At 42.5% G+C, this 16,473-nt stretch overlaps 1 protein-coding gene across 1 annotated transcript; it reads right to left on the reverse strand.

The window, feature by feature from the left end:
* Nucleotides 1-11,176: 11,176 nt before the first annotated feature.
* LOC139413129 (DNA ligase 4-like) lies at nt 11,177-15,668 on the reverse strand. Its single transcript, XM_071160213.1, has 3 exons — nt 15,522-15,668; nt 15,042-15,157; nt 11,177-14,646 (listed from the first exon to the last, which is right to left on the reverse strand). The coding sequence occupies exon 3, from the start codon at nt 14,626-14,628 to the stop codon at nt 11,890-11,892; it is 2,739 nt and encodes a 912-aa protein (XP_071016314.1). The 5' UTR covers nt 14,629-14,646; nt 15,042-15,157; nt 15,522-15,668; the 3' UTR covers nt 11,177-11,889.
* Nucleotides 15,669-16,473: the final 805 nt, after the last annotated feature.

Here is a 16,473-nt window from a genome sequence, read left to right on the forward strand (position 1 = left end):
GATTTTCGCTTACGTGTCTGCTAGGCGGCAAAGTGCCAGAGATGTTGTCTTTTGATGTCCACTGTCATCTCGGTCCTGGGTTAGTTGTCGCCATCGTGTTCTTCTTGGAACACTTTTTGGAGGTGCTGTGTCGTGCGCGACATCTTTAGAGTTGCGACCGTTCCATTCTGACGCACCTGAATGGTCTGTTTTCAGAAGGTGCAGGATCAGTAGCCATCCAGCTACTCTGAAAGCTAAAACAAGAGTCTAGAAAATAGTGAGGACTCGAGAGACAGGAGAGTCAGCTCAACAAGTAGCCTAATGGATGACAAAATAGAATATGAAATATTTAACCTCAGTCACAAAACGCAGCCATAGCTGTCCATGATCCTGAAACCGGAATGGTTTCAGTTCTGTCTGTAAGCGTTCCCCCACTAGTGGAGTTGAATGCAAAAAATAAAATTTGAATTACATTTGAAATACACCATTTAAAAACCAAAACAAAAGTGTTTCTTTCTCATTTACACAGTTAAATAACTGACACTCCAGAATGGTGTAGGTTGCATAAAACGGGTGAATAGCTAGATGAGCTTTGGTAAAGATTCCTGGAAACAAATCTCCTTGAACTAATTTCAGCACCAGGTGCTGTCCACCAATGCATTCGCTCTCTTCTCTCCTGTAGAATACTTCTTAGTTCCTTCTCTATTCTCCACACAAATTAGTTTACTACTCATTCACAAATGCTTTGTTTTTTTTTGTAAATACCCAGTTGACACAAAGTAAAGCATGAGAGAAGATCAGTGGAAAGAAACAAAACGTCATGCATTTGGCAATCTTCCGCATCACTATGTGTCCTTGACATTGATGACTGCAATCTATAGGCAATTTACCACAGACCAGAAACTGAACTGAGGTCAGGGGTCATATTTATAAAGCATCTCAGAGTGGGAATGCTGATCTAGGATCAGGTCCCCCTTGTTCATGTGATTTTATTCATTATGATCAAAAGTTAAAACTGAAGCTGTATCAGCACTCCTACTATGAGATGCTTTAAGAATATGGGACCAGTTGTCTGAGAGCTAGCTGGTCTGAGAGCTATGCTTTAAACCGTAGACTGTAGTGTAGAGGATGCAGACAAATAAGCTGATCAGAAGTTTGCTGTAGAGGCAAAAGAGCAAAAAAATATGTTTCTGTCTGTCTTATTGAATTTCCTTATTTTATAACTCTCTCTCTCTCACATACAAACACACAAACATAGGCAAACATAGATGCATTCTAGGAAACAATTATTGATATTATAGCATGCACATATACACACACACACACACTATGGAATAGACAGACAGGCTACTATTTCATTGCTTATGAGAAACACTACACTGCTATTGGTAGTTTGCTGTGTGGTGTCTTTTTGAGATATCATGTACTGTTGTCCGATCATTTTTGCTACCTTGTCTTTTTTTAAAATCTCATTAAAAATTGCATTCTTAAGTTTCAGTTCTGAATCAAGTATAGGGTATACTGGGGGAAAATGTATCCTAATGATCAAGCTTTTGGTGGCGTTCCCCCCAACTACATTGCAGGCATTGCATTGCATCAACTAATGATTGTGCTCCACGTTATTGACTGCACAGTTGAGGATCAGATTGCTATATCATATGATATGGTTAGCTGATATGTTAAAGTTGAATGGTGCGGGAGGAGATGGCTGCCGTTTTACAGGCTCTTAACCAATTGTGCTATTGTGTGTGTTTTTTTGCGTTATTTGTAACTTCTTTTGTACATAATGTTTCTGCCACCGTCTGCCACTTATGACCGAAAAGAGCTTCTGGCTATCAGGACAGCAATTTCTCAGATCGTACTGGACTGCTGTTTCCTGAAGTCCACGATCATCTCCTTTGTTTTGTTGACGTTGAGTGAGAGGTTATTTTCTTGACACCACACTCCGAGGGCCCTCTCCTCCTCACTGTAGGCTGTCTCGTCGTTGTTGGTAATCAGGCCTACCACTGTATTGTCATCTGCAAACTTGATGATTGAGTTGGAAGCATGCATGGCCATGCAGTCATGGGTGAACAGGGAGTACAGGAGAGGGCTGAGAATGCACCCTTGTGGGGCCCCAGTGTTGAGGATCAGTGGGGTGGAGATGTTGTTTCCTACCTTCACCACCTGGGGGCGGCCCGTCAAAGTCCAGGACCCAGTTGTACAGGGTGGGGTCGAGACCCAGGAACTCGAGCTTAATGACGAGTTTGGGGGGTCCCATGGTGTTAAATGCTGAGCTGTAGTCAATGAACAGCATTCTTACATAGGTATTCCTCTTGTCCAGATGGGACAGGGCAGTGTGCAGTGTGATGGCGATTGCATCGTCAGTGGACCTATTGGGCCGGTAATCAAATTGGATTGGGTCTAGGGTATCAGGTAGGGTGGAGGCGATATGGTCCTTGACTAGTCACTCAAAGCACTTCACGATGACAGGAGTGCAATAGGGCGATTTAGTTCAGTTACCATAGCTTTCTTGGGAACAGGAACAATGGTGGCCATCTTGAAGCATGTGGGGACAGCAGACTGGGATAGGGATTGTTTGAATATGTCCGTAAACACACCAGCCAGCTGGTCTGTGCGTGCTCTGAGGACGTGGCTAGGAATGCCGTCTGGCCCGGCATTCTTGCGAGGGTTAACACGTTTACATTTTTTACTCACGTTGGCCACGTAGAAGGAGAGCCCACAGGCTTTGGTAGCGGGCCGTGTCAGTGGCACTGTATTGTCCTCAAAGCGAGCAAAGAAGTTGTTATTTTGTCTGGGAGCAAGACGTCGGTATCTGCGACAGGGCTGGTTTTCTTTTTGTAATCCATGATTGACTGTAGACACTGCCATATGCGTCTCGTGTTTGAGCCGTTGAATTGCAACTCTACTTTGTCTCTATACTGACGCTTTGCTTATTTGATTGCCTTGCGGAGGGAATAGCTGTCACGTTCTGACCTTAATTCCTTTGTATTGCCTTTTGTTTTAGTATGGTCAGGGCATGAGTTGGGTGGGTTGTCTATATTAGTTTGTCTATGATTTTCTATTTCTGTGTTTGCCCTGGTATGGTTCTCAATCAGAGGCAGCTGTCAATTGTTGTCCCTGATTGAGAACCATATTTAAGTAGCCTGTTTTCCATTGTGTTTTGTGAGTGGTTATTTTCTGTTTAGTGTTGTACCTTACAGGACTGTTCGTTGGTTGTTTTCAGTGTTCATTAAAATATTTAAAATATGGACACTTACCACGCTGCACCGACAACCGTTACAATAGCTGTACTGTTTGTATTCGGTCATATTTCCGGTCACCTTGCCATGATTAAAAGCGGTGGTTAAAAGCGGTGGCACTGAAAGTGCAAATGCTGCCATCAATCCACAGTTTCCGGTTAGGGAAGGTTTTAATGGTCACAGAGGGAACGATATCTCCGATGCACTTGCTAATAAACTCGCTCACCGAGTCAGCGTATACATCAATGTTATTGTCTGAGGCTATCCGGAACATATCCGGAACATATCTCAGACCAAACCCATAGAATAGACCATAGAAATAGAATGGAATGCCATGCTAGTTCTGGGAGAGCTGAAGTTGTACCAAAGATTGTTAAGAGTGTTGGCATACCGTCTTTGTAAGCAAATCAATATGATATCCTATTTACATCAGACACTGTTTTGTCTTTAACACAAACACAACCATTTTTTTTTTTTAATCAATTTATCTACAATCAAGCTGGCTGTGTTTGTGCAATATCCACATGTAGCTAACTACACCTGTAGTTCTAGGATTTGTCCCCCGGAAAGGTCTAGCAGCAAACATAAAGAATGACGAGACAAGACAAAACTAACCAGTTATAGAATATCATGTTGACAGCTGAGCTGACTGAAGACCAGGCATTCAACTCCCAGTTGTTGATATAGTTTCCATGGTAACATGTCTTTACGTGATAAAACATCAAGTTGCAAGCTACTTTCGTAGAAAGGTCTTGTAGAACGAGTGTCTCATAAAATACATTCCAGACACTGGTACTTCTTGCTATCTTGGCAATACTGTGTTTTGACAGCTGTAGCTATCCCCAAGCTAAGCTAGCTAGCTGCTGTCAAGTTGGCTAAAGGTCAGCTCAGGCTTTAGCCCACACATAGAACTCAATTAGCAGATCATCTTGAGATGGAGAGTCAGTCAGAACTCAGGAGGGGAGAAGTCCTCAACTTCAAAACTTCTCTTGGTAGCAAAGCTAGCCTCGCTGTCACTAAGTTACTTACTCACTGCTGCTCTTGTTTGTTTGCTGTTATTAAATGGCAAAGACACACCCAAGAAATACCCACATTAAACCACACCCCAAAGACAACTCTTGTTTGGGCTTCAGTAATGGCTGCTGCATTTCTTAATGAGCACCAGAAGAAACACATGCGGAATAGGTGAGTGCAGTCAAAGATGATGTATTTACTGACAAGGTACATGTCTCTCCGCTCCAACAATGGGAGTCGTTGTCCACAAAGCAGCAAGACTAGCTCCCACCTATCCTTTCTTTTGATTGGTGGAAATATGTATTTATTGTAATCTCTTTTTGAATATTAGATTAGGGTTGTTGACGTCCACCGCCTGTATTCAATGGAGAGAGATTCTATGCTACAAGCCTCATTCAATGAATATGCAAAGCCATCTCGAGACAACTCCGATATAAAGTGTTTTTTCTCAAAGTTGTCTGGATGTCACGTGTCCTACTTACACTGCCGTTCAAAAGTTTGGGTTCACTAAGAAATGTCCTTGTGTTTGAAAGAAAAGCTATATTTTGGTCAATTAAAATAACTTCAAATTGATCAGAAATACAGTGTAGACATTGTTAATGTTGTAAATGACTATTGTAGCTGGAAACGGCAGATCTTTTAATGGAATATCTACATAGGTATACAGAGGCCCATTATCAGCAACCATCACTCCTGTGTTCCAATTGCACGTTGTGTTAGATAATCCAAGTTTATAATTTTAAAAGGCTAATTGATCATTAGAAAACCCTTTCGCAATTATGTTAGCACAGCTGAAAACTGTTGTGCTGATTTAAAGAAGCTAGTTGAGTATTAGACTAGTTGAGTATCTGGAGCATCAGCATTTGTGGGTTCGAGTACATGCTCAAAGTGGCCAGAAACAAAGAACTTTCTTCTGAAACTCATCATTCTATTCTTGTTCTGAGAAATTAAGGCTATTCTATGCGAGAAATTGAAGATTGCGTACAACGCTGTGTACTACTCCATTCACAGAATAGTGCACACTGGCTCAAAACCAGACTAGAAAGAGGAGTGGGAGGCCCCGGTGCACAACTGAGCAAGAGGGCAAGTAAATTAGAGTGTCTAGTTTGAGAAACAGACGCCTCACAAGTCCTCAACTGGCAGCTTTATTAAATAGTCCCCGCAAAACACCAGTCTCAACGTCAACAGTGAAGAGGCGACTCTGGGATGCTGACCTTCTAGGCAGAGTTCCTCTGTCCAGTGTCTGTGCTCTTTTGCCCATCTTAATATTTTATTTTTATTGGCCAGTCTGAGATATGGCTTTTTGTTTGCAACTCTGCGTAGAAGGCCAGCATCCCGTAGTCGCCTCTTCACTGTTGATGTTGAGACTGGTGGGATGAAACTTTAAGAATGCTAATATTTAAGAATGCTAACATATTCCTTTAGGTGGTTTGACACTTTATTTCAGACAGTAATGAAGTGGGGAGAAAGGCAAATGCTAGAAACAGCAGGAAAGTTGGAAACAGGGATTGATCCTGTTCTCAGGTGGAAAGTTGTATGTGCAGGGGTGTGTTACCACTACACCAAGGCTCTGCACAGGAAATAATAATAGTAATGGTTGATGGCAGTGGATAACCAAATCATAGATTGCAGTCTCCTTGTCCATAGACTGCTTTCAAGGTAAGGGCACAAACATTTTGTATTTTGTCATTTGGGTGAACTCTATCTTCAAAATAGATCTCGAAGAAGGTCCTGCTTGCTCCCCAGGAGGGTTGGCCATCCCTGATCTATGTTTCCCAAGTGCTGGGTGTTTGAAAATGTTATTTTTATAACAATCATTTCTCAAAATCACCCAACCTTCAAGAAAATCATAATACATATCAATATTCAGGTGGTTTATGTCTATTAGTTGAAGATCCTTGTCATCATCTTACTCTACATAGACAAAATATGTGTTTATGAGTTGTGAGTCCCCTTACCATCTCTGCCAAGCATGTACACAATACTAAAATGTGAAAAATTACATTTGATTCTTGGCGCATTTAATATCCAATGCTTATTTGTAGGACATTCAAAACTGTCCATGAATGGCTGCAATATTACATAGCTCCATATAATATATTTTAAAAGACACAAGTAGGCATATCAGATTACACTGGAAAAGTTGGGAAGAAGTGGAATAATAAAATAAGTGTGAGGAATAACGGTAGTGTTCTTGATGACAAGCACACTAATTACTGTTTACCAATGTTAATAATGAGAATTGTTCCACTGATCAGAAAAAATGAAGTAAATAGACAATCAAATCTCCTCAAGACAAGATTACATAAATCTGCCCCTACACCCTAACCAAATTATTTGTATATTCATTGTCCCTCCTCTAGAATCAAATTTAAATGTTTCAGTTCACTATCTGTTTGACTAAATTATTTTCAAAGTTACAAATCAGGTCATTTAAGAACTACACTACTAAAACACACGTAACTAGCATGGCTACCACAGCATTCTGCAGCAATATGCAATCAGATCTGGTTTGCACTTATTGGGACTATCATTTGTTTTTCAACAGGACAATGACCCAACACACCTCCAGGCTGCATAAGATGACCTGGCCTCCACAATCACCCGACCTCCACCCAATTGAGATGGTTTGGGATGAGTTGGACCGCAGAGTGAAGGAAAAGCAGCCAACAAGTGCTCAGTATATGTGGGAACTCCTTCAAGACTGTTGGAAAAGCATTCCAGGTGAAGTTGGTTGAGAGAATGCCAAGAATGTGCAAAGTTCATCAAGGCAAAGGGTAGCTTCTTTGAAGCATCTCAAATATAAAACATTTTGATTACTACATGATTCCATATGTGTTATTTCGTAGTTTTGATGTCTTCACTATTATTTTTACAATGTAGAAAATAGTAAAATAAAGAAAAACCCTTGAATGAGTAGGTGTGTCTAAACGTTTAACTGGTACTGTAAGTATTCAGACCCTTTGCTATGAGACTCATAAATGAGCTCAGGTGCATCCTGTTTCCATTGATCATCCTTGAGATGTTTCTACAACGTGATTAGAGTCCACCTGTGGTAAATTCCATTGATTGGACATGATTTAGAAAGGCAAACACCAGTCTATATAAGGTCCCACAGTTGACTGTGCATGTCAGAGAAAAAAACCAAGCCATGAGGTCGAAGAAATTATCTGTAGAGCGCTGAGACAGGATTGTGTCGAGGCACAGATCTGGGGAAGGGTATCAAAATATTTCTGCAGCATTGAAGGTCCCCAAGAACACAGTGGCCTCTATCATTCTTTAATGGAAGAAGTTTGGAACCACCAAGACTCTTCCTAGAGCTGGCCGTCCGGCCAAACTGAGCAATCGGGGGAGAAGGGCCTTGGTCAGGGAGGTGACCAAGAACCTGTTGGTCACTGACAGAGCTCTAGAGTTCCTCCACTTGGAATTTGCCAAAAGACAGCTTAAGACTCTCAGACCATGAGAAACAGGATTTTCTGGTCAGATGATACCAAGATTTAACTATTTGGCCCAATGCCAAGCATCACATCTGGAGGAAACCTGGCACCATCCCTACGGTGGAAAATGGTGGTGGCAGCATCATGCTTGGGGATGTTTTTCAGCAGCAGGGAATGGGAGACTAGTCAGCATCAAGGCAAAGATAAACAGAGCAAAGTACAGAGAGATCCTTGATGAAAACCTGCTCCAGAGCGCTCAGGACCTCAGACTGGGGCGGAGGTTCACCTTCCAACAGGACAACGACCCTAAGCACAGCCAAGACAAAGCAGGAGAGGCTTTGGGACAAGTCTCTGAATGTCCTTGAGTGGCCCAGCCAGAGCTCGGACTTGAACCCGATAAAACATCTCTCTCTCTCTCGAGAGAGAACTGAAAATAGCTCATCCATAATATAGCCCATCCAAGGATCTGAAGAGGATCTGCAGAGAATGGGAGTATCTCCACAAATACAGGTGTCAAGCTTGTAGCATCATACCCAAGAAGACTCAATGCTGTAATCACTGCCAAAGGTGCTTCAACAAAGTACTGAATAACGGGTCTGAATACTTATGTAAATGTAATACTTCATTATTTTTGGGGGGGGGCTAAATTTTCGAAAACCTGTTTTTGCTTTGTCATTGTGGGGTATTGTGTGTAGATTGGTGAGGGGGGAAAACGATTTAATCAATTTTAGAATAAGGCTGTAATGTAACAAAATGTGGAAAAAGTCAAGGGGTCTGAATACTTTCCGTGGCACTTATTCAAATAAAGTAGTTTACAGTTTGCTGTCGATGTGGAACCCCAATAAGACTCAATTTAATCCCACCACACTGTTTACTTGGTTGAGAAAAAAAAGCCCCCAAACACATGGCCTGCATCTCAAATGGCACCTTATTTCCTATATAGTGCACTACTTTTGACCGGAGCCTTCTGGGTCCTGGTCAAAAGTAGTGCACTTTATATGGAGTAGAGTGCCATTTGAGACGAATCCATACACTCAACAGGGACTGGTTGGGAAGGGAACAACAACAGACATTCAGTCCCACGGTACCTCTATGACCTTTTCTCAAGAGGGAACATCTTTGCAGAGAGCCCCAGGAGGATCCTGTTTTGGAGGACTCCTGTGGCTTGCCCATCTCTCTGACAGACACATCGTTCCCTTCTGGACCCATCAATAACCCCCCACGGCTCACTGATTCACTCTACTCAAAGCAGGGCCAGGCAGTGCACTCTTTCTCCTCTCACTCAACAGGCATGGCAACTGGAGGTGGATTGGAAGGTACAAACATGAAAAAAACAGCTTACCAGCAAAGACAGACAATCATTCTTGGCTTCGTTCAAGGTCATTTGTCTGCCTTACTAATGTGCTGTTTCATGTTATGTACAGTCACAATCAAAAGTTTGGACACACCTACTAATTCCAGGGTTTTTCTTACTTTTTAAAAACTATTTTCTACATTGTAGAATAATAGTGAAGACATCAAAACTATTAGATTTGAGATTCTTCAAAATAGCCACCCTTTACCTAGATGACAGCTTTGCACACTCTTGGCATTCTCTCAACCAGCTTCACCTGGAATGCTTTTCCAACAGTCTTGAAGGAGTTCCCACATGTGCTGAGCACTTTTTGGCTGCTTTTCCTTCACCTTGCGGTCCAACTCATCCAAAACTATTTCAATTGGGTTGAGGTCGGGTGATTGTGGAGGCCAGGTCATCTGATGCAGCACTCCATCACTCTCCTTCTAGGTCAAATAGCCCTTACACAGCCTGGAGGTGTGTTGGGTCATTCTCCTCATCAGACCAAAGGACAGATTTCCACCGGTCTAATATCCATTTCTTGTTTGTCTTGGCCCAAGCAAGTCTGTTCTTCTTATTGGTATACTTTAGGAGTGGTTTCTTTGCAGCAATTTGACCATAAAGGCTTGATTCACACGGTCTCCTCTGAACAGTTGATGTTGAGATGTGTCTGTTACACATTTTTTTGGGCTGCAATTTCTGAGGCTTGTAACTCTAATGAACTTATCCTCTGTAGCAGAGGTAACTCTGGTTCATTCTTTCCTGTGGCGGTCCTCCTGAGAGCCAGTTCTTGAAATTCTCTTGACTGACTACCCTTTGTCTTAAAGTAATGATGGACTGTCATTTCTCTTTGCTTATTTGAGCTGTTCTTGCCATAATGTGGACTTGATATTTTACCAAATAGGGCTATCTTCTGTATACCACCCCTACCTTGTCACAACACAACTGATTGGTTGAAATCCATTAAGACGGAAACAAATTCCACAAATGAACTTTTAACAAGGCACACCTGTTAATTGAAATGTATTCCAGGTGACTACCTCATGAAGCTGGTTGAGAGAATGCCAAGAATGTGCAAAGCTGTCATCAAGGAAAAGGGTGGCTACTTTGAAGAATATGAAATATAAAATATATTTTGATTTGTTTAACACTTTTTTGGTTACTACATGATTCAATGTGTTATTTCATAGTTTTGATATCTTCACTATTATTCTATGATGTAGAAAACAGTACAAATAAATAAAAAACCTTGAATGAGTAGGTGTGTCCAAACGTTTGACTTTTACTGTTTATCTATACTGAACCAAAATATAAACAACAACATTGTGTAAATGTAAAGTGTTGGTCCCATGTTTCATGGGCTGAAATAAAAGATCCCAGAAATGTTTCACACGCACAAAAAACGTATTTCTTTAAAATGTTCTGCACAATTTTCTTTTCCATCTGTTAGTGAGCATTTCTCCTTGGCCAAGATAATCCAGCCACCTGACAGGTGTGGCATATCAAGAAGCTGATTAAACAGCATAATCATTACACAGGTGCACCTTGTGCTGGGGACAATAAAAGACTGCTGTTTTGTCCCACAACACAATGCCACTGATGCTTCAAATGTTGATGGAGCGTGCTATTGGCATGCTGACTGCAGGAATGTACACCAGAGCTGTTGCCAGAGAATTTAATGGTAATTTTTCTACCATAACCCGCCCCCATGGTCATTTAGGAGACTTTGGCAGTACGTCCAACCGGCCTCACAACTGCAGACCACGTGTATGACATCGTTTTGGCGAGCAGTTTGCTAATGTCAACTGTCAAAGTTGTGAACAGAGTGCTCCATGGTGGCGGTGGGGTTATGGTATGAGCAGGCATAAGCGATGGACAAAGAACACAATTGCATTTTATTGATGGCTATTTGAATGCAGAGATACGGTGACGAGATCCTGAAGCCCATTGTCGTGCCATTCATCCACCCCATCACCGCATGCAAAATCCATAGATTAGGGCCTAATGAATTTATTTCAATTGACTGATTTTCTTATATGATATGTTACTACGTAAAATGGTAGAAATTGTTGTGTTTATATTTTTGTTCAGCATAGATGTAATTTAATTACCAACTAAGAAGAAGGCCTTAAAGCTTAATAAAGCGCAGTGATAATAGGAAGAGCAGTGTGCAGGTTTCTTATTTTTTATCTCAAATTAACAGCTTTATAAAAAGTCACTTTTTCATTCATTAAAGTCAGTTAATCTACTGAAGTTAACATTGCAACAACAGTTGAAATATTTCGATACCTGGACAAAACATGAAGACAATCTTCTAATACCAATTCCCATATTTATTCAAAATATTTATTTTAGTTCCAAAACATGAGAATTGAAAAGATTAAAAGAAAAACATACAGTATAATATAATTTGCATTAAATGAAACAAATAGTTTAGTGGATAGACCAGGGTTTCCCAACCTCAGCCTCGGGACCCCAAGGGTAACACGTTTTGGTTTTTGCCCTAGCACTACACAGCTGATTCAAATAATCAACTAATCATCAAGCTGTGTAGTGTTAAGGCAAAAACCAAAACGTTCACCCTTTGGTGTCTCGCTGCCAGTTTGGGAAATGATGGGATTGACAGTCTCAAATATCTCAACACAATAGTCTGCATTGGTAAGGACATTAAAATAGCTTACCTCAATTAAAGTAGATACACCATTACATATAGGCCTACACTATATCCATATTGAAATGTGTAGAAAAACACTGGATAACGTTACCTTTGATTCAGAAAATCCTTTAAAACAAACACTTATTTACACTCTAAAATGGATTAAAACAAAATATTACAATCCCAGAGATATGTCAATCATAACGTGCTTATTGTCCAGTGCTTGCATTACACTAGGTAGTCATTGTCATTCCGCAAAAACCCTGCTTTGATAGATTCTGTTACCCATGACTCTCTAACAATCTTAAACTTTTTGGTAAAGAGTCGTCTGAGGGTTCTTAAAGCCAACACTCTTATTTCCTCCACCACTATGACATGAGAGACCCCTTCCTCAAGCTTCTGCACTACTGTCCCTCCGTGGAAGCGGAATTCCAGAGCCCGCGTGTCCAGACAAGTTGCCGGTACGATGCTTTTAGGGTCTCCTATGTCTGCGTATCTGTCCATGTAGACCCTGAAAGGTCTGAACATGCTAGTGGGGAGGTCATCCCAGCTGAAGCGTTCCTCCAACTTAGCGATGCACTGTGCCGTCAAAGTGTCCACTCTACCAATCCGACCAAAGACTTCCCTCAGCTGCTGCTCGTCCGTGTCCACAAAGTAGCTGTCTCCGTAGCAGTCGTATTCCTTGGCAAAGTGCTCCTTGGTGGAGGGTGAAATGTGTATCATGTGACGCGGTTGCCATGGCACCACCTGCTTCCTGTCTAGGCACTCCAGCAGCCAGGCAGCCCACACTACGTCGTGCTGGTCTGAAGAGATCAGGTTCTTCACGCGCATGTTCTCCACAGCGGCGATCACACAGTAGGTGTCCGGTCCCGGGTTCTGGACTACAATACCGCCACATCGGGCCACTGCTTTCTCAAGGTCCGCCTTGGGGTGCGCCTCATTGCCATTCATAACGCAGAACTCCACGTCCTCGAACATGTCCGTCTCCTTGGTAACGCCAGATAGGTCCTGGGACTTGAAGTGGTCGATGACGCCGACAGCTTTCTTGGGCTTGGCCGCTGCCGGCAACTTGCGCTTCTTCTTTTCAGGCTCGTCATTGATGCGGAAGTGGCGCGAGAACAACTTCCCGGATGCCTTGTTGCGAAACTGATCGAGCTCAGCTAGGGTCATGCACTGGTGCCACTCTTTGTCCTCCCGGATCTTCTCGATCCTGGGGAAGCGTAGCGTGCAGTTGGTTTTGTACATCTCACTACTGACTATTTCTGCTGCCTTCACCTGGATGATGACCGAGTTGCACGGGTCAATGTAGACTTCCGGTCTCTCCGTCCCACACAGAATAGAGGCCGGAGGGTCGTTCTTCCGGTAGACTTTCCAGTGCTTGGCCAGCTTCAACCCCAAGTCATACAGCTCCTTCATGGTGTAGCCGGAACCGATGCGACAGAGCGTGTGGAAAACGGAGGGTTTCTCTCCAGGCTTCGGAGCTTCGGCCACCGCGACAAGGAAATGAGACATCATGCCACCTCGCCTTCCTTTTCCCCAGTAGCCTCCGACAATCAACAGGTCGAGCTCATCCATCAAGCCATCAACGTACTCCGGCTTTATCTTGAGCCAGCCCTCACCTCGCTTATCGGGCTTGTAGACGGATGAGGGATCTTTCACCATGATGCCCTCTTCCCTGTTGTCAATGGCTTCGTTGAGGGCGTTTACCACCTCTTGCATAGTTTTGGCCTCCGTTTTCGGCACCACGTGTATCCTCCCTTTAACAGGAGTGAAGACAGTCTGAAGGTTGTCGTGGCGCACCTTCAACGTCTCGTTGCCAAACTTGTGGTCGTTCACAAGAAGTACATCGAAAACGCAAAAGCACGTCTGCAGCTCGGAGTCATCCACTAGCCTCTTGATGTCAAACTTGCTTCCTTTTTGCATGAAGGTGTCGGTAGTGGGGTTGTACGCCATCATCTCCCCATCCAGGATGCATTTGACTACATGGGGCTTGAAGACATTGTGGATGAAAGGCGTCAGGGAGCCCTCTAGCGGCGATGCACCAAACTGCTGGGTGTACTCGAAGGAGTTCCGTGTGAAGTACTTGTAGACATCGCCATCCTTGTGCAGCTGGATGCGCTCTCCATCCAGCTTGGTCTCTATGAAGAAGGTGCTGTTGCCCATCTGCTTCTCCACCTGGCGCATGTTGGCCACGGCGGCCAGCATAGGTTTGAAGGCAAAGAACAGGCCAATGGACACTTCGCTGAGGGACACAAAGGGGTCGTGGAGCTGCCGGCACACCTTGTTTAGGTCTGTGGTGACGTTATAGAGCTCGGCCGCATCTAAGTGGAACACCTGGAGCACGGTCTCTTTGCTGACCCCCAGCTTCATGTCCTTCAGGATCATGCGGATAAGCCACTTCTGCTCCAGTGCCGTGCTCTGGGTGATAAGGTGCAGCAGGCTCTTCTTCACCAGGTCCTTCTGCTTACCAGCATTGTTGATGGCCACCGAGTCCAGAAAGTCGTTGACTTCTCTGATGGTGAGGTTTCCCTGGCTTGTGCAGCGTTTCTTCAACACAAAGTAGGTCATAAGAGCGAAATCTCCCGCCTCCCCCTGAGATGTGGTGGGGGTGCGGTAATTCAACAGTTTGTTGGCTTCCGGTCCATTCTTGGGGAGACCCAAGACGTCTATGTAGAGCTTGGCTAACATACTCTCTTTAATGCCATAGGCCACACGCTCCCTTTCGAACGAGGGGACTATGAGACGCATGGCCGGGTAGAAAGAGTCTGTGGTGGTAGGGTTGTCTTTGTGGAGGGCCGCATGGAACTTCCTCCAGGAGTCTATGAAGTCACGGAGAAACTTTGATTTGTCTGGTCGGAGTTTGGTCTTCTGTATTTTTTCAAGCGTGGTGCACAGGTGAAGAAATGGAACTTGAGCAGCGACAGAGCTCTGGGGAGCAGCAGATTCACTTTTTGAGGTTCCCTCCATTGTAAAAGCTAAAAAAAACTAAAAAAGAACAAACGTTAATGACCCATAGATTCTAAGGGATGCTCTTAGTTTTCATTCAGGTGTTTATGTAATTGTTATATGATAGAAAAATATGATCCTGTACTTTAGTAAGTAGTGTTCTACAGTGACTACTTCATTTGCAACATGCAGGGCTGGAGCCTGTCCATTATATGCAGCACAGTACATTGGGTATAACAACATTTCCCAAATTACTCACAGTTCCGTAGCTAATGACTACTCAATAAACAAAACATAACTTGAGAATGTGTTTTAAAAAATCTGTATGACCTAATCCATCACACCAGCCACATGTTTAGAAACTAGTTAGTGAGAATGTACACTATACAATGCATAGCCTGAATACAACATCTAAAGTTAGCTAGCTATCTTACCTCAAAGCAACCAGCCAACTCGTCAGTGTCTTGCAACTCTTTGGGGATCCCTCCTCTACAACATGCTGTGACATGCCCGGGTTATGACTGCATCCATCATACGTGTCCTGACGAAACTGAAACAAACCAGACAGTAGTTGAGCACTAGAATGCTAAACACAGCTAGTTAGCGTTGTTGTGCCAGAGGTTGTGCAATGGTGCATGGTTATGCAGTTGGGGCCACTTCGGTAAGCTATGCTAGCTAGCATGCAATCTATAGGCACAGCTGTTAGATTATTTATTATCTACATTTATTTAACTAGGCAAGTCAGTTATTAAGAACAAATTCTTATTTTCAATGACGGCCTAGGAACAGTGGGTTAACTGCCTTGTTCAGGGGCAGAACGACAGATTTTTACCTCAGATACTAACGTTAGATACATTCATGTTATCATGTTGTATGATGCGATTTCAAATTCAACAAATAACGTATAAAATTACCCGGTTACTTCTTCTCGGTCTCAAAACATAAACATAGCCGTTTTTGATGATTATTTACAAACTGTTATATGAGTTTCTAAAAAAACACTTCCTTGTTCACAAAGCGGAAACCGTCAGCCGCGTAAAACATCCAGTCGGAAACAAAACAAGAGACATAATGGACCTGGGGAAAAGCAATTCTTTCATACGTCAGGAGAGGGCGGCAGATACATGTAAAAATATATATATATATATGTGTCAAACCACAGCTGGATGAAGGAGTGGCATAAATTAGATGTTAGCGCACTGCTAATTAGAATGCCCTTTATTTTGTGTCCAACTTTTTTTATATATATAAAAAGGTGATAGGATAACATTCATTTTATCAATGTTTCTGTAAAACATTTAATTTCGATACATATTAATTGATGCAGATACAGCACGTGGTCACAATACCTTTGGTTACATGCAGAAAAATAATCATTAAGTAATATTCATTTTGTAAACACACATGTAAACACACACACATAATAGCTTTGAATTTGATCAAATTCATGTTCCAATGTCCATAAAAATGGGTTAAGTCATTTAAGTCCTGACACAGTATGCAACACACACACACATGCCTCACGGCTGTATTAAACTATATAGTCTGGAATGCCCTGACTGCCCTAAACATAACACACAATGTAGGCCTACAAACAACCTTGCCACATGTCAACCAACAGATTTACTCGAGGTCAAGAGTCCCTGCACCAAGCAAAACATGAAGATAAAGATGTATATGAACTGTGGTGCTTTAGTTCCTCGAGAAAGTATTGTACACCACAGATCAATGAAAGTATTTTAGACTGAAATTTGTGTGCACACCAAAAAACATTTTTTCTTGCTTACTCTTTACAGTGAATTCTATATACAGTACCAGTCAAAGGTTTGGACATATCTACTCATTCAAGTTTGTTTTTTTTACAGA

The sequence above is a fragment of the Oncorhynchus clarkii genome, chromosome 7 (genome assembly GCF_045791955.1).
Source record: "Oncorhynchus clarkii lewisi isolate Uvic-CL-2024 chromosome 7, UVic_Ocla_1.0, whole genome shotgun sequence".
In the NCBI taxonomy this organism is placed as follows: Eukaryota; Metazoa; Chordata; class Actinopteri; order Salmoniformes; family Salmonidae; genus Oncorhynchus; species Oncorhynchus clarkii.

Excerpts from the sequence above, each read along its gene's own strand:
- LOC139413129 (XM_071160213.1), bottom strand. The coding sequence starts at position 14,628 with ATGGAGGGAACCTCAAAAAGTGAATCTGCTGCTCCCCAGAGCTCTGTC.